This window comes from Propithecus coquereli, unplaced genomic scaffold (assembly GCF_000956105.1).
Source record: "Propithecus coquereli isolate 6110/MARCELLA unplaced genomic scaffold, Pcoq_1.0 Scaffold61, whole genome shotgun sequence".
In the NCBI taxonomy this organism is placed as follows: domain Eukaryota; kingdom Metazoa; phylum Chordata; class Mammalia; order Primates; family Indriidae; genus Propithecus; species Propithecus coquereli.
The window spans coordinates 1,122,940-1,146,218 of record NW_012152063.1 but is presented as its reverse complement, the minus strand read 5'-3'; the positions used below and the strand labels follow the sequence as shown (position 1 = coordinate 1,146,218).

Sequence of the window (23,279 nt, the reverse complement as noted above, 5' to 3'; positions counted from 1 at the left end):
TCTGCATCTTTGTCCACTTAGTAATGAGGTCATTGCTCACAAGTTTTAGACAACCATTATGCTGAGTCTTAAAAAAAAAAGCCAATATCTAATACCTACTATTGGGTCTATTTTTGTAAAGTCAGATCTTATCCTGTAATTCAGGGAATTTATTGATTTTTTTTTTGTGTGTGTGTGTGTGTTTTACACATAGAAGAATCTGTTTAGAAGGAAAATCCATATAGAAAGTTGAAAAAATTGTTGTTTTTGTATGTAGATTATAGTTACCAACCTTCAACAGTTGATTTCAATGAATATTTTATGTATAACTTGCTTATGCTATTTAAATTGAGATGTAGTTTTAGAGCTTTGTTGACTATGAATTTATTTTATTATTCCAATTATAAGATACCTTATATTTTTAAAATATCATTTCATACTTATTAATTTTATCCTGATAATTGAGTTTGGAGATACATCTCATTTTAACTGTTTGCATGCAGTATAATTCTACTTTACAATGCCAAAAAATAGATTATTCTATTGTTCTAGTAGCTTTAGCTAAATAATGGTTCCAGGGTTTTGGTGTTTCTAGGACAACCGAATCAAATATATCCCCTTTGAGCGTGTAGTCAGAGAAAATTATCCACAGCATCTTGTTTCCTGAAAACTTGTTTCAAAGGCCTTCAATGAAGTACTTACGTACTTGGGTTAAAAAATTTTTTTTATCTTTCTCTCTTGCATTGGCATTATATTCTTTCAATGACTACTCAGTATATGTGAGTCAGTCAGTACAGACTGAACAGTCATTTAAGATCTTCCACAGTCTATACTGAACTTTGTTCTCCCAATGTTATCACTATTTTGGTCCAATATGCCTTGTTCATATCTTGATATTATATAGTTTTCTTCCTCTCTTTTGTGCTCAGCATTCTTTTCCTACTTGTCGATTTTGTGTTGTAAGGATTAGTTTACTATTTCCATGAAGTTTCCCCATTTTTCTAGTTCTTGGATCTCAAATACTAACCAACAGTAGTGTTACTCTGCATATGCTTTTTATTGTTATTTGTTCTCCTCCACATCACTTTTCACCATCTTTATCACTGACCCTCACACACTGCTGTGTGTGTGGTGGGAGCCAGATAAATAGCTGTGGTTAAGGATGAGAGGATGATGAACAAGCAAGCTTTTGGAATACCTCTCCACCTGGACATCCGCCAAACACATTTCTGGAGATAAAGAGGTAGCCTCTGGGCATCTTCAATCATGTGAACAGTTGAGAAGAGTTTAAAACCAAAAATATACCCACGAAGTTTTAACTGATTTCCTAACCAGAAGACAGGACTATGTTCACAAGAGAAAGGAAGGGAAGGGCAGATAGCATATACTGCAGAGAGTAGATGAACTGGGGTCAGCAACAGTGATGGAATTGGTGGAGAGCTTTCTGACAGGAAAAGAGAGTGATAGTGATGGAGAAATTAGCTCTGCACAGGGGGACTGGTAGTGGGGTGAAGAAGTGGATCCATAAGCAAAATTGTAAAATTTATTTCTTGGTAATCTATAATAAGATTCCATATTGAATTTGGATATATTTTTCTATATTTAGAATTGTACTGCTTTAAAAATATTCTGCATCCTTGTGGAACAAGTCACATGATCATGTTTTGTTCTAAATTTAATTTATCATTAACTTTTTAAAAACATTTTGAACCTATAGGCTAAACAATGCATATTCAGTACATTACTAATATATAACTCATAATGGAAAGTTGCAAGATGGAAATTTTATGTATAAATATCACAAGTGTATTTTTCATTCAAGAGGAAAATACATTAATGAAAAATAGCTTGCTTATTATATAGGGTTTGAAGAAATAGGATGGCAGTATTCAGGCTGAACAAGTATTTGGTTGGTATTTGCATTTTCCTTTAAACACTCTCTCTTACATAGCTTCTTTTTGATTATATGTGAAAGAACTCTTCACTAAGCTGCTTATAGATATTATAGCTGATTGTAGTTTTCTTCTATTTCCTATCATTTTATAAAAACTAGATGGAAAATGGAGGTTGTTTAGTTGAGAATTTGTTTTTAGTGTATATCTTTTCTAGACATTTTGAATGCAATTGTCACCTTTGTAGTACAATGTTAAAATCATGTAATTTAAAAAGTTATATGAAATATCTTGTTTGATAAAATGCAATTTTATATTCTAGTATTTCCCTGGTAGAAAGAATAATTATAGTAAAGCCTTGAAGTTGCTAGAATGTTACTGCTTTTGGTGTTAGTCATTGATTTTTGAATAAATGCTGAAGACCAGAAACTAGAACTTTCCATCTAGGAAATCCTTTCCAGGATTTTGCAATAGTAACACTATTGACATTCTGGTATAAATACCTTTCTTATGGGAGCTGATCTGTGTGTGCATTATAGAATATTTAATAGCATTCCTGTCATCCTGCTTGTGACAACTGAAAATGTCTCCTGAATTTGCTGAAATTCCCCTAAAGGCAAAGTTGCCACTAGTTAAGAACTTCTAATATAACTTTTTTTGTTTCATATATTTTCAAATTTATGAGTAAATTTGGGGTAAAGCTATACATGCATTATATTTTAATTTTCATGCAAAGCTATATATAATAAAATATAGTATTTAATAGACTATTTAAATTTATGAAACTGAAACAATATTGGTGTGGATTCTAATTCGTAATTTCAAATTAATGATGTTTTGATTAGAGTATAACATTTGCACATAATTTATTTGTGGATATTTATATGGAAACAGGCTAAAATTATACTTCTATATACAATTGTCCCTTCATGTCCACAGGGGTTCCAGGACCTACCTGTACCCCACCCCACCAATTCCAAAATTCATCGATGCTCTATTCCCTTATATAAAACAGCGTAGTATTTACATCTAACCTACACATATCCTCTCATATACTTTACATCATCTCTAGATTACTTACAGTACTTAATATGCTGTCAATACTATATAAATAATTGTTACACTGTACTCTTTTAAATTTTTATTTTTATTTTATTTTATTTTTTCAAGTATTTTTGATCCATGATTGCCTGAATCCTTGGATGTGGAACTCACAGATTCCAAGGGCAGACATTTAGGCAATGTCCTATGTCGCTTAGAAAAAATTAAAACTTTATATATAAATTAAATTATGCTGTAAATTTAGAAAGAATTTTAAGGAAAAATGATTGCATGAATGAGTTCTCTAATTTTAGTCAGTTCTGTTTGCCATATTGGTAGATGTAATAAAGGTACAGGCAGTTTATCTTAGATGCAGAAAGGCAGTCACTTTGGTTCAGTAGGGTTGCAGTTATTTTTCAATTCCAACATGGAGGCACATTCCTTAGTAAACACATCTACTCAAAATGAGAGGGCTTTTAGATTAATGTGAATTCAAATGAGCTAACATTTTGCTGTTTCAAAGTGTGGTCCATGGTCTAGTTATATCGGTATCAACTGGAAATTTGTTAGGCATGTTTATTCCTAGGCCCCACACCACATCTAAGAGAACTAAAATGTGCATTTTTAACAAGATTCTTAGGGATTATTAGTCATATTAAAATTTGAGAAACGTGTGGTATAAGCTTCTTGGGGGCAAAAAATGTGTCTAGTTCATTGATATGATCTCAGTATACAATCTAGTTTTTGGCTCAGAACCCTCAATAAATATTTATTGGTCAAATGAATGAAACCCTATATTAATCCATCAATGGCTAGGATACTTTTTGTGGCTTTGTGTTTTTAGTTAAAACACATAGGATTTGTTTATGTGAACTTGCCAATTCTCAGCTTGCAAATGTTTTATGCATTCCCAATAAACGTAAGGAGATCATATTACTGTATATATACCTTTATAACATGTTATTCTTTGTCATTTCAGTTGGGTAATATCTACAAAATGTGCCTGCCAAACACGATTTGAATTAATGCCAATTATGTCCTGTTTACTACATACTGTCTATTATAGTATAATACTCTGTAGTAAAAACTCAACAGAAAGATCAACTTGAGCAGATTTCTATTCTATAGCTTTACATTTTGTGTATACACTATGCAGCCCTGGATGGTTAATAAAATGGCAGCCTTGAATTCTTTGTGATAGGTGTTCAGATTTGTTAGGATTGGAGCTTGTTATTTTCCATTTCCAGTTTTGCATTAGAACAATAGTTGGCTTTCAAAGTGAATTTTAACAGTGAGAGAGAGGGATGTACAAAGGAAGACTATTATTAAGGTAATATTAGTACAATAATTCCTTCTACTACCACTAACTACTCAGCATATATTGAATACAGTGGTTCAGAAGCACTTTTCTGCAAAATCAAATCTGAAGACTAGAATTGGAGGGTACTTCTTAGATATGTTTTTCCCTATTTGGGATCCAGAAAAATGGTCAGAGTTAAGGTACTGTGTGTAGCAGCAACTGAGATTGTTAGTACTCAAATTATTTCCTCCAGACTAGGTTTTTCTCCTGAGTTGACTTTGGGACCTATGGAATCACACCCCTCTGAGGGTCTTGTGACTTTTGTGACAAGGTAATAGTACCCAGAATGACACAAATGCCCATCGTACTTTAGAGGTTTAATATGTGGAATTGGGAGGCCCACCAGACCTAAGTCTGAGTACTAGCCTCTTACTGGCTATGTGATCTTGGGCAGATTATTTAAATTGGTATGCCTGAGCCTCTTTATGCATAACATGAGGATAATGATAATACCTGCCTATGCATAGGTATACGGTGCAATTTTAATAAGATAATTGTTTAAAGCATATTGCGTAGATTCTGGCAAATTGTAAAGCCTCCATAAAGTATTAAATGTAAAGGGATAATGGAGCTATGTCTTAAAGTGTCTTCTAAAAGTAGAAGTTAAATGAGAAGTGAGTAGAATAATAACAATCATTTAATATAGCACTATGTGTGAGGTGGTTGTTACATACATGCATTCAAACATACACGTTTGTATACATACACATATTCATACGTGAATACATACACATATTCATTCATATGTATTCAAACAAAGATGAATGACCTGACAGCACACACATTAGGCTTCAGACTTTCTAGAAAAGTAATTGTTGGGAGAAGTCTGTGGACTTGGGGATAAGCCATGTCTACTACCTTATGTAGCATTGCAAATGGATCTTCAGAGCTGAATATTAAAATATTTGTGCTATGTGTAATTAGGGAAACACTAGTCCTTTCCTTGGTGTGATAAGGGATTGGCATTCAACAGCAATGTAACTTTGCAGAACCTTGGTTATAGTGCTATTTTCCACATTCAGCATGTAAAATTGGGAGACTAGCAAGACCTCCTTTGATATAATCAGATCTAAATCCTATGGTGGCAGTTTATGAAATGGAGGGCCGCTGGTATGATCCATCAGTTCAGCATTCATGGTTGGGGGGGGCGGTCTAAAACTTATATAACATAGCAGTCTGGAAACTTGATTCACTTGTCACCTCAAACCTCTACCAAGATTGATTCCCCCTAAGCCTTCTAAGAGATAACCTACAGAGAAGTAGTCTAGGGAGATTTAAGCCTTACCTTTTACATATTAACTAATCCAGTCCTAATATTAATTCTGTGATATATTCAGTCAGTAAGCTGAGCCTCAGGGTAACTTACCCAAAGCCACACAGAAAGAATATTCCAGAGGTAGAGACAAACCCAGGGAGTTTGGCTCCACAGTCCAGGCTCTTTAGTACAAAAAAGCTTAAAAACTTACTCTAAAAAATAAAGAATATAGTAAATGCTGAATGTTATGTGGACAAAAGACTTAATTGTTAGCGTGTCTACAGAGTGGAAAGAAAATGTATCTCTCTAGGACTCCCTTGTTTATATCCATATTAATGCCAGTGTTTGGGAGGTAGGTGAGAAATTGGCAGATTCAGATTTAGAGATGACCTAGACAACGTGTCCTGTAAAAGGAGGATTGACTTTTCAGAAACACGTTTTGAACCTGTGACTCATGGGACTTAAACCGAAGTCTTTCAGCCTTAGTTAATCCTTAACTCTTCTTGAAATGAAAACTTTTTGACAGCCCATGCCCCTTTCTAATATCCATGCTTTAAATAGTATTTTGGAATATGCACATGTTTGCATTGAGTTTCTGGTAAATACTTTCTAAATTTTTATTGGTTATGATGTAAGGGAAGTTTCATTTCTTTGGTGTACTATAATTTTACTGAGCACATTGGAAGGTTGTTTTAAATTTTGTTTAAATGTTCTTTGAACCGAAATATTTACAGAACAAGGAGTTCTTCTAGCCAGCAGATTGTTCCGTTTGTTGTGTTCGAGTGTGGAAACATTAGGAATGACAGCATAAGATGATGCCATAGAGCTTTTTCATAAACACCCTAATCTCATTGTCTAATGTGGTCTTTGTTTATTAAAGGTGTCAAAGATTTCTTTGCTATATTTAGGTAAAATCTGAATTTCTTTACTCAAGCATGGAAACTATTGATTGTTTTCTGATTGGGAGGAAAGCAGTATGATTAAATCAAAGAAGTACACTTAACTGGAAACAATTATTAAGAGTCTCAATTTCAAGAAGAAAAGAATTGCAGTTTGGATTTTGTGGTTTCTTCTTTTTTAAAGAGGGTACAAAATACTAATATTTAATACCTTTTATAAAAATATTGTGTGTGCATTTCTGTCTTAGTCTATGAGCATAGATGATGAATGACTGTTTTAATTAGAGGTTTTAATTTGTCAAAAATAATTGAGCAAATATATTTTAATTATATTTATAGTAACAATATTAAGTAGCTGAGCACTGTGCTTTACATATATCTATATCCTATATTCTAAGAGTGCATTATTTTCTTAAATTTTAAGAAATATATAAGCTTTAAGCTTGAGAGAAACAAGAAGATATTGAAGTCAATATGGAGCTGAAGTTGTCACGGGCATGAATGAGCCAAGTGTTTATAACAATACAGAAAAAGGGCCTTAGAGTTGAAGAATATTTGTGTCGAAGAGTGGAGTTGGATGATTAGGATTTGAATCAGTATAATATAGATAGATTATGGAGTATTTTAATGACAAAGTCACTGTTTTCAATTTAATCTAATAAAAATTACACATATGTGTGATATGTGTATATGAAGTTGCATGTTCTTAATGAAAAAAATGAAATGAAGTTCTTTCAGAAATACTAATCTTAAAAATACTCTCAATGTTTAGGGAATACTTTCCTTTTTTAACACATACAATATAAAAGTAAAATAAAATAATTCCTGGAAATATTTAAAAATGGTAGTGACAACCAGGTAAACATGATGGAGTGAAGATCATTTACAAAATCCTCCTTCTCTAGTGTTTTAAAACATAATAAATTAAGCAAGCAAAATTACTAACAGTAACCAAACAAAGGTAAGGGGCTCAATAGGTAAACCTTAAATGATAACAATCAAGAAAGAAAGTGAAGATGGTAATCTTAAACAATAACAATCAAGAAAGAAAGTGAAGATGATAATCTGGCTCATGATGTCTTCTAAACCCTGCCCGTGGATCTCTAAGACATTGTAATAGGGCAAAAGATGGTTCATTAAATCCAGATAATTCTTTTATTTTTAACTTAGAAACAGATCGAGGGGCTTAAGTAAAGGCAAAGGATATGTCTTAGAAAAATACTCTAAAAGTAGAAAAAATCTTTTCATTTTCTATGGCATCTCAGCAGAAGCAGGGAAAACTATCAGTACCTATCAATTTTTAACTAACTCATAGAAAATAACCAGGAAACTATGAAATTTATACTAAAATAATTGTCATGCACACAAAGCAGAAGTGAGATTTCTGGAAGAAATCTCAAGTCTCTCCCTTCCCCCAAAATATCCTCATGCCTTTTTGTTCTATAGAAGAACTCAGAAAGAATCTGAATTTCAGAGAGTTAAAAACTCAAAAGATGGTACTGCAAGAGATTAATATTGATTGAATAAGGGAACAAAATTAAGATTAGTATAGCACTATTATAGAAATTAATTAGTCCATTAGAAATAGGAACAGAATATAGCAAAAGTCAAATTACTATTGTAGAGGGGAAAATTGACATAATCAGTGTATTCCAATTAAAAATTAAATCGTAGCTAAAATCAATTAAATGTGAATGATGATAAAGGCATCTAACATATGGATATAAATGTCAAGTAGAAAAACCAAGAAATTCTTCAGGAAGCTGGAAGAAAATTTCCTTGAAATGATCTGATTCTGTATGACCTAATGGGCATATTTTCAGGAAAAATTGAGAAACAACAATTAGCAATAAAACTTACTCCAATTTTGAAATTCTCCATAAAGTATTTAGGAAGACACTTAAATGCAAACCCCAAAATGTGCAAAATTTATAAACAGGAGGATAGCTTGACCTCTTATATCTCCACAATATTTACTCTGAAAATAATGAAGCATTATTTACAAACTTCAGAGGTAGTGAAAGTGGAATCCAATAATTTTACCAAAAGCCAAATTGTCCTTTAGGAATAAAGAAAAAAGGAAAAAAATTCAAATGTGACATCTATGAGTATTTGGATGAAACTGCTTGACATTGATATCTTCCCAATAAAATGATGAATGGAGAATGAGTGAATGACCAATGGAGTACAACAAGCATCAGGAACACATGTAGCTTAAAGGTGGTGGCACAGTGACTACAAATCTGTAAAGGAAAGAAAGTTTGAACCAAATTTTTAATCCTAATGGAGCTATTCTTGAAGAATGAAAGCAAAAACTCTTTATAAAATGAAAAATGTTAAGACTTCTATATAAAAAGAAAAAGAAAAACACACACACACACAAACCAACAAAAACACCCCAACAAACTACTTGCAGATGTTCGTCCAATAAAGAATTAAAATGAATTTAGAAATAGAGTAATTTTGTCAAAAAATTTCCTTGGAAGGTAGATATATTATGTCTAGATTATGTGAATTATGGCTGCAGTATAGAATATGAATCTATAATATATTATAAAATAATATGATTAGATTGAAGGTGGGGCTGGGAGTTAAAACATGCTATCTTCTCTCTCACAGAAGGAAATCAGTTAACACTGAATGACAAATTAATTGAGTTGTCATTAAAAGTCCAGCATTTTTATCCTGCCCAGGATATCTTCTCTTAGCCTTTAGAACCTAATTAAACTTTTTGGGGTGAAGAATTATCTGAAGTTAAACAATGCCTTCAGTTTTACTACATTTGGTTTTCTTTGACTAAAATTAAAGAATTAAAAATGATATGCATAGTATGAACCCCTTTTAATAAAATGCATTTATGAGTTTAGTCCTTTATTTTGTCCTTCCAGCCTACTGCATTTCTTATTCATAAAGCATTGTTGGAATGATACTTACCTGATGTTCAGAGTAATTATTTCTATGTAGTGGTATTTTTAGATGAATTATTTTAGCTTTTAAAAAAACTTATCCACATTGTTAATTTTAAGAAAATATACCATTTTCCTTGATACAAGTCCTTTTTTTCTGTAAAAAAAAAAAAAAAAAAAATACTGATGGCAAAGTTTTTCTTTTTAAACTCTTAAGCCTTTTCTTTTTAAACTCTTAAAACATGAATATTTCTGTCCTCAATGATCCCAGACTCTGTCCTGAAGAATTTTGGTTTTTTTAATCCTTAAAAAGCTAAATCAGAATATTCCCCATGTTCTCATCCTAGACCTCATTTATGAATATGCAAAAGGATCTTAAAGTAAGTTATTTTTTTTCTAAATTCAGAATTCAGTTGTGCATATTTGTTGAAATTAAGATCTGATATTGTTGCCTTATTTTATATCTTTCAAATCAGAAACTTGGCAAGATGTAAGATTATACCCTATTGGCATGCAAGTATGTCAGCCTGACACAGAATCATAGATATTGGCAGGAGACCTGAGATTATAGGGTCAGAGAACAGACAATTTATTACAATGACAGTAGCAGAAATTACAATGCTGCACTGGTTTTTAGAATTACAATTCTCATGCAGTGATAAAATTAGGATTAGTTGGTGCCAGGCAGTGTGATGGTTTTGTAAGTAGGAAACCCTGGTCTTATGCAGGCAAATCAGCCCATCTTCCCCTTAGGAGAGAGAGATGATCCTTATTATTCTGGAATGTCATGCAAATCTGCTCCAGGGAGAGAAATGTCTCCATCTTTATTTTCTGGAAAGTAAACAAATCTACTCTAGGAAGAGACATATCTATCTATGCAATTCTGCCTGTTATGCAAACATACTTGGAAAAGAATCTGGAACAAGTTAACTGTTAATGCCTTTGAAAATGTTCAGATACATGAGAGACGCTTGAAAAATTGTCTCCCTGCAATGTGTAGAAGATGTTACTTCTTGATCAAGCTTAATGTTGCAGAATGGAAGCTGATTTATTTTTTGTTGTAGTATTAATATGTAGTTGATGACTATAGAAGGGTATTTTTTTGCTTTTTAAAAATCTTTTTGAACTTTGTGCTCAGTAAGATCGACAAATTGAGCTAAAATTCTTATGATGTATGAACCAACTAATTTCTATAACAAAGCCAAGACCTTGAAACCTTTACTTTCCTTTCTCATTCTCCAATATTTTGTCAAAGTTATATAAAATTAGGCTACTGAATACATAATTCTTTTAGAGGTACAGAGTTTGATGTTTTACTTAAGAACAGCATTGTATTTTAGAACTTCAAATTGTAAAGTATTCTAAATGTAATGCCAGTATGAATCACTGCAATGTGAGTTCCTGTGGAATTATAATGGAGGTATAACAGATCTGTTGTCTAGTAATTCTTAAGTTTTTCTTCATACTTTGATAGAAAAGTCTTCAAGCATGTTCATTAATATATTAAGCTAAGTGCAATAAAAATCTCATTAGGAAAGTTTCTGTAATATATGTCCTATCCTTTTAAATCTAGTCTGGGACTACTTCTCATAATAAGTTCTTTGACAGTCTCTCTTTCATAGTCTCTTTTATCATTACTCTTGTTCAAGTCTTATTTCTCAGACTTATGTTGTTGTGATAATTTGTTACCGCTTTCCCTGCCTCTAGTTATTCCATGTTTAGTGAAGTTTATTCATTGTAACTGTAGTGTTTAACATGCTTCCAGATTCCTACAACCATCCCTGCAACCTTTCCATTTTAGTCTTTCAACATTCTCTGCAATACTTCTTCGTATAAGATAAACCAGACTACTTGCCTGTTCCTGAATGAATATATATATATATACATACACACACACACACACACACACACACATATATATATGTACGTTTTTTCCTATCTGAAATAAGATAAACCAGACTACTTGCCTGTTCCTGAATGAATATATATAAGTATACATACACACACACACACACACACACACACATATATATATGTACGTTTTTTCCTATCTGAAATAATTCACTATATACTGATTTACTAAAATAATATTCATCATTCATGGCCTAGTTCAAATGTTTTTTTCTTGCTAGCCTGATAAACTTAGTCCTGGATTTATTTTTATATATGGTTCTTGGCTTTATGTGTCTGTCCTATAGCAATTATGTGCTCCTTTGTAATAAAGACGTTTATGGTCATGTTTGGTCAATCTAGTTTGTAAACTATTTTTCTTGTATGCTTTTTTCTTAGCATGTGAAAGTCACATCTGGGGCTCTGTGTCATGCTCGTGGAGATCTTCAGCAAATCATCTTAAAGCAGTGCTATAATTTTGTTTGTGTGAATGTAAGTAGTCAACACAAATGATTGAAAGCACTTGAGGGTGTATACAAATGTAATTTGGAAGAGAAATAATTTCTCTTGATTCTTAAATATTTGACTAGGTGATTGTAACAGAGGAGTTGTATTATTTAATATTTATTGGAAAATAATAACACTTCCTAATATGCTATGTCCCATAAACAGAAGAGGGTGATTTTTTATTTTTAGGCAATATTTTCAATTTTCCATTTTGGTATAAATTAGATAATAACACAATAAGTAGAAAATTGAATTAATAGTTCAAATTTTAATATATATAACATTAGGGGTATTCTTTAAAATTGTTTAAAAATTAAGCTTCATAAATATTTTGAATGTTATATGAAATCTCTCCTTTAATTAATATTTAAATCATTTAAGAACCTCTTTTCATTTCCTTTTGTTTTTTTGTCCTCTTTCAGGTTATGACCTCTGATTTTCAAGAAACCCAGAAGTTACTGAGTGTACTTGAAGAGAGTAATCTTTCTATTTTATATCCAGTTGTTGTTGTTTCAGTAAGTGAATCAATGCAGTTTTTTCTCATATTTGTGTTTCCTTCTTATAACTCAATGTTTATATTTAACAAAATTTCATCCAATTGAAAGTACCAACCTAAACTCAGAAGAAAACTCTTCCCTTCTTTGCAGATTCCTCTGCTTACTCTCTTGTATCACTTCTATGACCGAATGCCTTTGTTACTGCAATCCATTTAGTTGAACTGACAGTTAGGAAAACTATTTAATTCAACCTAGAAACTGATTACATTTTTTCCCTTCATTGAAATTGCAAAGCATATGGCTAAGTTGATTAGTTGTTTGGATAATGTGAAAGAGCTTTACTTAGTAAATTTCCAGAATGCCTTTAGAGAAGAAATCCAGAAGTTAAAAAATGAGAGGAAAAACTCTAATGAAAGAAAATTTATTCTTGGGTTGTTTCATCTTCTCTGTTCCATGGAATGCAAATGTAGAACAAGATAAACAGACGAAAGAGAATTCCTAGAAGAATGGCCCAGGAAAATTTTGGGGAGATTTTTCTTTAAAAGATTAAAAATATGTGTTTAGTACAGAGTTTACTTGTTTAGCCTATTAAACTATATAGCAGATAGGAATATTAGCAAAGCCAGGAAGGAACAAGATCAGAGGCCAAGCCAGCCAAATTGTCTGAGAAGCAGGATCTGTAGTCAGTAACATTTTGCTGTGGAAAGGGGTTTCCAAACATTAAATTCTCAGAAGTTCTTAGTAATTGCCAAGTTCCTAAAGCTCTAGCCTATCCCATAGTGTGGGAATTTATGGTAAGTAATAAAGATAATAATTTTTAGTATAAATAACTCTAGGCTGAGCAATGCAAGTAGGAACAAATTAGCAACTATGGGAGGTTTAATTAATTCACTGGCCTGTTATATTTCGTTATATGCCCTAAAGATAATTGTCATGAGTATACCTTGCTATGGAAACCAAAGGTCCACAGGTGACTGATTTTCACAGAACCATAGAAGCTTTCATTGAGCTTTTTAGGAAAATTATGGAATATACCAATGCTGGAAGGCTCTATGGCTCTGTAGGATAGAGGTAAGTTTGGACTTCTATGTTTGGCTCCCTTTTCCTTTCTCCACATTTACTTGCTTAGAAATCTCATTTGTTCCATGTTTCCAGATATGCTGAAAAGGCAGTACCATATAGTGAAAAGAGGAAGGGCATTGAACTCAGATACTTCAGTTCCTTGGTCAAGTGACTTAACATTTCTGAGGTTTGGTTTCCTTAGTGTAGAAATGAGGCTAATAACTCTACTTCTTAAGTTGTATTATATAAGGATTAAAAATGAATGAATGCACAATGTAGTCTAAAGCACAGAGATGGCCCCTTGGCAGGCATGGGATGTTAGTTTTAATATTGTAGCTCCCCTTCTTTCCACTTTGGATGAGACAACTCCACGTTAATGTTCACTGCTCTCTTCTGGTTCCTGAGCTTTAGTTATACATTTCCCAACATTCTACTTGGTACTTCCATTGGATTGCTTCGGTTCTCAAATTTAGCATATCAGATCTATCACAAAAGCATGTTTTCCAAAAGTTGACTTCTCTTAATGGTGGTACAGTTGGGGCAATATGGGCACCCAGATTGGAATCTGTCATCTCTTTTTCCTTTTTAATTATTACGGGTACATAATAGTTGTATATTTTGAAAAGGTTAATGTGATGTTTTAATATAGGCATACAATGTGAATTAATCAAATCAGGGTAATTGGGGTATCCATCACCTCATTTATCATTTCTTTGTGCAAGTTTTCCTTTTATCTTTTCCTCTCTGCCTCTCTCCACCAAATGTGTGCATGTGCACACACTTATTTTTAAACTGGTGGTTCTTCTATTCATTGCTACTGTGTATCTCAACCCCAGTCCTTTCTATTGTTCCCATAAATATTTAAATTTAGTTTTCTCTTCTATTGAGTTCCATTTCATGTGCTTCAGTAAATGCTGGAATTGTTTGACTATCTGGTGTTATGTGTCAAACTAAGGGAAAAGATGGACAATCTAGTTATGGTGGCAATGTCTCTCAGAATTAGTTTTAGAATAATATAAGTCTATATACTATAAATCTATATACTAAAGCACTATAAAATGTTTATTTTAAATCAGTGGATTATCACTCCATAAGGAATATTTGTATGCATGCATATTTCATTTTATTCCACTTGGCAGATACTGCATTTTACAAATTGAAGTTTTGCGAAAACCCTGCATTGAGCATGTCTATCAGAACCATTTCTTCAACAGCATCTACTGACTTGGTGTCTCTGAGTCACATTTTGGCAATTCTTGTAATATTTCAAACTTCTTCATTATCGTTATTATATCTGCTATAATCTGTGATCCAGGATTATTGATGTGATTATTATAATTATTATGGGGTGCTATGAGCTATACCCATACACAATGGTAAACTTAATGGATAAATGTATGTGTTCTGACTGCTCTATCAACCAGCTGTTCCCTAATCTCTCTTCCTCTCCTCAGGCCTCCCTATTCCCTGAGATACAGCAATACTGAAATTAGGCCAATCCATAACCCTACAACAGACTCTTAGTGTTCAAGTGAAAGGAAGGGTCACGTGTCTTTCACTTTTAATCAAAAGCTAGCAATCCGCTTGGCCCCTCAGCGGCATGGCGAGCGGGGCCACGCTGAAACGGCCCATGGAGTTCGAGGCGGCGCTGCTGAGCCCCTCTCCCCGGCCCTACTCCGGGCCTCAGGCCCCCGGACGCAGAGCCGCCACCACCGCCGCTTCAGACACAGAGCCCACAGCCAACTCTGCAGCAGCCCGCTCCGCCCGGCAGCGAGCGGCGCCTTCCAACTCCAGAGCAAATTTTTCAGAACATTAAACAAGAATATAGTCGTTATCAGAGGTGGAGATATTTAGAAGTGGTTCTTAATCAGAGTGAAGCTTGTGCTTCGGAAAGTCAACCTCACTCCTGGGCACTCACAGCACCTAGTTCTCCAGGTACCTCCTGGATGAAGAAGGACCAGCCCAGCCCACCTTTACCCTCCGACAAGTTGGAATAATATGTGAGCTTCTCTTAAAAGACTAGGAAGATAAGATTTGGGAGGAGTGTGAGCAAATCCTCAACACCAAACTAGCAGAACAATATGAATCTTTTGTGAAATTCACACATGATCAGATTATGCGACAGTATGGGACAAGGCCAACAAGCTATGTGTCCTGAAGCTTTTGTTGCATAGCTGGGTATCAGGTTTGACCTCAAGAGATGGCAGCTGTACACTTTTTGCAACTGATTTGATATCACATTTCAGCTCCAACTTTTCATCCTGAGAACACTTAAACGTTTTTGCAGGTCCATTTTATACAACTTGAAAGACCTTAAAACTTTCTGGTTGCTACAAGCATATCTTTCTTTTCTGCTCATCCAATAAACAGCTGTGCCCTACTGTGATAGATTTTTCAAACAAAAATACCTGGAGCAACAGTTTAGCAAAATATGCCTTTAGTGGCACTCAACAAATGGAGTTTCCCCAAGCACAGTTCTGTAAGAAGTGTGTGTGAGAGTGTGTGTATACGTGTGTATGTGTATTTTAAGTTATTTGTATTGTGAAAATTTTTTTTGGTCTTGGGAATTCTGGCTGTGAATTTGATGCACGACAATTATGGTTTAAAACATTTGCTTGGTCTACAGAAGATCATTAATGTTTTGTGACCGTATAAGTTATAACAGTGGATTGTTTTATGTGTAGGTATTATTGTTAAATACAGGGACTGTTTCCAGGCACAGAATATGAATCATAAGTTAGGATGGACATTAGATGTGATTATGATGATATAGTGAAGGTCTGTGGTTCTAGATCTACAAATGTGCAGTGAGAAGTTAAAATAAACTGGAGACGGGCCATTGACACATGGACTCTGCCTAGCTGTGTTAGAAAAATACTTTGACTCCAAGCCTTAAAATACCTGCATGGAGTCAGTGCTCACCTCATTTACACAATCAAAGAGCTCCCTGGACACTGAACCTCTAAAGGGAGAAGATCTCCCCTACAGCAGGAGCATCAGGGTTTGCTCGGGAACATAACATAGGTGAGCTTGGGCCTGGGGCTGGGCCAGGCCCTGGCAGCACTGCTACTTGGGAGGAGCGACTTCACCTTTGTATCAGTTATTAAAAATAGAATTTGGATCCTTTGGTCAGGTTCCCCCAAATTCTTTTGAGGTGTCCATGTTCAACTGCTTGAGCTTTGTTTTGGCAACTCCCTGCCCGAAGTTGCTTATAGGCTGTTCTTCACCTTTTTTCCAAGGCTGAGGAACAGAAAGTAGCTTCTGTTTTGAGGAGGTGGAAGTTAAGTATACATTCATTTTTTACTGTGACTTGTTCAGGACCACATTTTACAAAATGCCTTGTTTCCTTTATTATTATTTCTGGAAAGGAAAGTTCTATTAATATTGTTTTAGTTTGAATATAAAATAGTTTTTTTAATTAGGGCTTATTTTGAAAAATTCTGAGTGTAATTCAGATGTATGCGAGTACCTTCAGATATTCAGAGACAGTTGTTCTGATCAGATGGCTTAGAGAAATTTCTGGAACATTCTCATTCGAAGATTCCTTATTAATGAATGTCTTTGACTTAAATATAACCAAAAACTGCAACATTATTCTTTGTAAATTTTCATTATATAGTGTTAACAAGCTTAGTTGCAAACAAATTAGTTGCAAACAAATAAAATACTTAAGCTATTTGTTAAAAAACAAACAAACAAACAAACAAACAAAAAACTAGCAATCCTAATCAACAGTAAGGCCCTAACACTCTTCAATTCTATAATATGAAGGCTAAGAGAGGTCAGGAAGCTATGGAAGAAAAATTAGAAGTTAACAGAGGTTGGTTTATAATGTTTAAGGAAAGAAGTTGTTTCCATAACAGAAAAGTACCAGTTGAAGCAGCAAGTGCTGATGGAGAAGCAGCAGCAAATTATCCAGAAGATCTAGCTAAGATCATTAATGGAGGTAGCTACTCCAAACAAAAGATTTTCCATGTAGAAGACAATAGCCTTCTGTTGGAAGAAGATGGCATTTAGGACTTTCATGATTAGAGAGGAGAAGTCACTGTCTAGCTTCCAAGGTCAGGCTGACACTCTTGTTCAGAGCTAATGTAGCTGGTGTCTTTTAAGTTAAAGCCAATGCTTATTTACCATTCTGAAAATCCTAGAGCCCTTAAGAATTATGCTAAATCTACTCTGCCTGTGCTCTATAAATGGAACATCAAAGCTTGGATGACAACATGTTTGTTTACAGCATGATTTACTGAATATTTTAAGCCCACTATTGAGATCTACTGCTCAGAAAAAGAGATTCCTTTTTTAAAATACTACTACTCACTGGTTGTGTACCTGGTCACCCAAGATCTCTGATGGAGATGTGCAATAAGATTAATGTTTTTTCATGCCTTCCATCACATGGATCAAGAAGTAATTTAGACTTTCATGTCTTATTGAATAAACATGTTTCATAAGCCTGTAGGTGCCATAGATAATGATTTTTCTGATGAATCTGGGCAAAGTAAATAGAAAACCTTTTTGGAAAGGATTTACCCCTCTAGATGCCATTAAAAACATTTATGATTCATGAGAGGAGGTCCAAATATCAACATTAACAGGGGTTTGGAAGAAGTTGATTCCACCTCTCATGAATGACTTTGAAGGGTTCAAAACTTTAGTGAAGAGAGTAAGAGGTGATGTGGTAGATATAGTAACAGAACTAGAATTAGAAGTAGAGCCTGAAGATGTGACTGAATTGTTATAGTCTCATAAAATTTGAACAGATGAAAATTACTGCTTATGGATGAACAAAGAAAGTGGCTTCTTGAGATGGAATGTACTATTGGTGAAGATGCTGTGAACAATGACAATGACAATAAGTGAAAATGACAATAAGAGGTTTAGAATATTACATAAACATAGTTGATAAAGCAGTGGTAGGGTCTGAGAGGATTGACTCCAGTTTTGAAAGTTTTTCTGTGGGTCAACTGCTGTCAAACAGCATTGCATACTGCTGAGAAATCATCCCTGAAAGGGAAGAGTCAATTCAGGAAACTTCGTCGTTATCTTTTTTCAAGAAATTGCCACAACCACCCCAACCTTCAACCATCGTCCTTATTGGTCAGCAGCCATCAGGATCGAGGCAAGACCCTCCAATGGCAAAATGATTGTGACTCACTGAAGGCTCAGGTGATCATTAGCGTTTTCTAGCAATGAAGTATAATTTAAGTAAAAATGTATATTATGTACATTTTTTAGACCTATGCTAGTCACAGTAGGCTACAATATAGTGTAAACATAACTTTTATATGCACTGAGAAACCAGAAATATTGTGTGGCTGACTTTGTTGCGATATTCACTTTATTGTGGTAGTCTGGAACTGAACCCAAGGTATCTCTGAGGTATGTATGTGCTCATTATTTTTCTATTGTACAGGCAAACTTAGTTTGATGATATTAAGGGTATTAACTTAAGTGGAAAATATTATTAGATTATATCTGGAATCTATACTTAGAATGGAGTAAATAACTAGAAAGGATGCAGTAAAGAATACTGGCTTCTTGAATGAGGAGGCAGGTGAATAATGTCTGGGTGTTTGAATTGTCCTGTAAATGATCATGAATGTGACTGATCAGGCTCCATCCTTTTTCATTCATTCTGTTACCACTTTCACCAAAAATGGCCAAAAGGCCATCTTGGCTTTCCTGTTAATGAAAATTTGACACAACCATTTAAATATCCTCCAAATTAATAGATGTGTAAAAAATATTATGATAATTATAAAAGTAAAATGAAAAACTTAAATTGAAGTCTAGATATGTTAGTTTGCTCAGAGGAAAAAAACCCACACATATATATATACACACACACATACATACCTATTTTTGTTTGACTGTGTAAGTGTGAATTCATATGCATACATATATACATATATAATTAGAAGATGTACTTAATAGGCACCTCAGAGGTGTCTACTTTTCTATCTGAATTTGCTGGAAGATTAAACCAAGAAAAAGAAAAGGGCTTTACTACTGGGGTTTTTTTTTTTTTTTAAATAAGATATTTGTTAAGCAGCTTTAAATTGTGAAAAGAATGGTTAAAAAGGAGTCTGATTATTTGCTTCCCTAAACTAGTAGATTTCATTCATCAGAAAATATATTTTAAATGATATCAATGTTACAGGAAAATATGTCCATTTTTACTTTTGGGTTATATGAGTCAATAGATTTTGAATGCAAGTATTCATGTTTAAAGGCCTGTTTTGTCTTGGCTGAGATGTAGTACAGTGGTCCTTGTTCTTACACAAGGGTTATCAACTTCTAATTTCAGTCCATCTGAAGAATGGAAGGCTTAATAGGAATGAGCCAAATGTGAAGGAAAATTGTGGTTATTAGATGTTTGTGAGGTTTTTCAACTGCGAGACTAGTTAAGATTGTATTTGCAGTGTCATCATGTTTCACTGAACAAGGACAAATATTTAAAGGAAAATGAGGCCAAACATCAGTTTAACTGGGTATTCGGCAAGAAAAACATTGAGTTAGAGTCTAAGTGGTAAAAATTATTGTCAGGCCATGGTACTGATGAAGCCCATATTGTCTCTTATATCCTCAAATAGTATAGAAAAATATTTCGGAATTGTCTGGTATCTGTCACTCAATAGACATTCAAAAGAGACATGTAATTTTGAACCTCGTCCATAATATTTATCTCTTGGAGGAAGCTAAGAACTGAGTGAACAGTTAATGGTGTTTGGTTCTTGGTACATAGGCAGTTAAGCATAATTAGATTTTATTTTTAGGTTCTGCAGAGGTTTTGACTGCACAAAGATCAACTTCTTCCTGGCTTTTGTGAAATGGGTTAGAAGATATTTAATACACAAGAATTTTGTTATCTAAGATGAAGTGGCAAAGCCTATTACTTTAAGATCCATTTCTTCGACAGAAGTTATTGTTAGCCTTCTCTACTTTGAGTTTATGAGGGGGTGTATAGTATTGCTATCACCTTTGTCAGATTGCATCTCTCAAAAAGGATTATCTGAAAGTTCTTTTTGGAGTGATCTGATGTAACAGCTATGAATGTGGAACATGTCCAGTTCTCTCTTATCTATTCTAATCATATGTTTTTTTTCACTGTTTAAATAATGATTAATGAATACTAAGAAAAATAAAAGTAATATGTGTTAAATACTAAAAGGTAAATTCATGAAATTTCTAAATTAAAATTCACTTAGAATAGGCTTTTACGTAGATTAAACAAGATTCAAAGATGCTGAGAGTCTGAATTATAGACTAAGTTCCTTACTTAGAAGTTAATGACCAGAAAGTTGTTTTTCTTAGAAAGTTGTTTTTCCTAGCAATGGAAAAAGATTTTAGGAGGCAAAACTACCTGCAGTTGTTTTCCAGCCAGGATTATGATTAACCAATTGTAAAACCATCAAAAATACCTTCCCAGATCCCAAAAGTAAATTAGAGATTCTAATTTACTTGGTTCTGGCGAGGTTTACAGAAAACATTTTTTGCTACTATCAGATCAAATAGTGGGCAATATATTCTTATTTAAAGCTTTTTAAAAAAATTATCATAGCTAAATCACATGATAGGTACCAAATAAGTGTTTAATTGTTAAAGGTGGGAAAAGACTGGCAACAAATCTAAGTAGTTCAAAATATAAAAGGAAACAAACTTTTTAATTACACTTGATAAACTAGTTAATCACATTTTCCACAGCAAAATAATTTTACTGTAATTATCTGGATAATTACATGAGAGCTCTACTTTTTTCTACTTGTGTAGACAATAATTTTATTGGTGCTTTATGAGATAGCAATCTTTCGATGAATTTAAGTTAACAAAAACCATAAATTGCTAAGTAGAATTTTAATGTGTTGAGAAACTTAACTAACCTTCAAAAGTATCTAATTTAGTTCTAGTTTCTTAGAAATAGTTTATTGACATGAGATCAGAATATATAATCTTTAAAATACTTCAGAATGTTTAGTATTTGAACATGTCAGCAAATAAAAAAAATAGAAAACCACCATCCATTGACACTTGATACTTCCACATGTGGGGGAACTGTCACAGAGATATAAATTGTTTCCAGAAGTTTCCACAGCTCACCAGTGGCAGAGCCAGGAACAGAATGAATCCAGTATGTAATGTATCATATGAGCTTATTACTTTTATATCTTATGAATGTGTTAAATAAAATGGAAAAAGATTAAAAATACACATACATACACATATTATTTAATGTTCTTTCTTAATAAAGAACAAATGACAGCTGCAAAAACATTCCTTCTTTTAAGTGCTAATGACTTCTTTCTTTAGCTTCACAGGGTATTGAGCCTCTGCTGAATTCAAATTATAAAAATCTATGGTGCTGTTTAATTTCTTACCAGATCTCTGACATGTATCTTTGTCATCGTTTACTTAACTGATTGTTGTATACATTTCCTTTTGTGAATCCTGTTAGTACTAGACTAAGAAAATGTGGCTGGGTGCAGTGACTTACACCCGTAATCCTCGCACTTTGGTAGGCCAGGGAGGGAAGATTGCTTGAGGCCAAGAGTTTAAGACTAGCCTGGGCAACATAGACCTTGTTGCTACAAAAATATTAAAAAATTAGGTGGGCATGGTGGTATGTGCCTGCAGTCCTAACCACTTGGGAGGCTGAGGTAGGAGGATTGTTTGAGGTTATAATGAGCTATGATTGAGCTACCGCACTCCAGTCAGGATGACAGAGCCAGATGTCTTCTTTTTTTAAACCAAAAAAAAGTGTTTTTAAGGCACATGTTCTTATGAAATAAACCTAAGCAATGGCTGTTTTAATTATCACTGCCTCTGTATTCGGTTTACTTTTTATAATGTTTCAGTTCACTAATAGTTCATATTTTCAAATGGATAGTGTATGTGTGTATGTATGTATTAAGTGTGTAGTAGACAGTGATTGACCTTGGGAGCAGGTCCAAATCCCTGACCACTCCAGTCTCAACTTTATTGCTACTGTACTCTATGGATTCTATTATTTTTCTTTCAGAAAAATTATAACTTTATTATATCTCTAATTTTTATGATTGCACTTGATACAGTAAAGTCTTCTCTTTCATGGTTGTACACTGTGTCAGTGGCAGAAATGCAATCACTTGTACAAATTCTACAAATTCTTTCATTTGTTTTCTGCTAATATAGTAAGTCTCAGGTATTTCCTGCCTAAATCAATAATAAAACCTAAATAAATACTGGTTAAAAATACCTTTAGAACCTTTATCCAATTGCGGTCATGAAGGGATTCATTTCTAACACAAAGATGAAGAATGATGAAATCTTTCTTATAGGAGGTGTTGAATAGAAAGAATTGACAATGTTATTATAAGTTTTAGAAGATCTTTGCTTATGACTAAATGGGTAATGGAAAGTTTGTGTTGTGGAATTTAGAAACCCCCTAAGATTGTGATGGACTCACGATGTGTAAAGAAATAATTTTCACAGGGAACAACCTCCTAGTATCTATTTTTTTAATGAATAAAGGTTATTTTCAGATAGAAGGGTATTTTAATGCAAATGCAAATAGAATGAATTCCAGAGGACTTTTTCTAAGTTTTATGAATAAATTTTTCTTGGGTAAGCACAGGGTTTAGAATTGCTATTTATTTCCCTATTTTAAGTAGTTTACTGAACCTGGTCAGATGAGCAAAGTTGTTTGAATTTATTTACCAGTGCTATCATAGTAAATCAATTTATAAAATTTAATATGAAATGTATAGGCAGAAAAATAAGTGAAAATAAATTTTATCAGGAAGTTTACATTAATTTTAGCCCCGATAAGTAATTGAACACTTGATTTGGTCATTCTTTTTTTCAAAAACATGCTCAGAAATTTCCTACTAGATTTTTCATGCTACTGAATTATATTTAAATAATGAAAACAACCATTAGCTTTAATTCTGTTATACTATTTCTTTACAAGGATGGAACCAAATACATTTTCAATATCATTTATTAAAGCTACATG

General features: G+C 33.5%; 1 protein-coding gene and 1 pseudogene across 2 annotated transcripts in view; both read left to right on the top strand.

Annotated features, from left to right (window-relative positions):
• The window catches only part of ISPD (isoprenoid synthase domain containing), a 349,407-nt gene that overhangs the window by 150,500 nt on the left and 175,628 nt on the right, over positions 1-23,279 (top strand). For both annotated transcript variants that reach the window (XM_012659420.1, XM_012659419.1), the window contains 2 exons: positions 11,622-11,714; positions 12,152-12,244. In XM_012659420.1, the coding sequence (XP_012514874.1) occupies positions 11,622-11,714; positions 12,152-12,244 (186 nt within the window). The remainder of the gene's footprint in view (positions 1-11,621; positions 11,715-12,151; positions 12,245-23,279) is intronic.
• Positions 14,889-15,496, top strand: LOC105822437 (annotated as a pseudogene).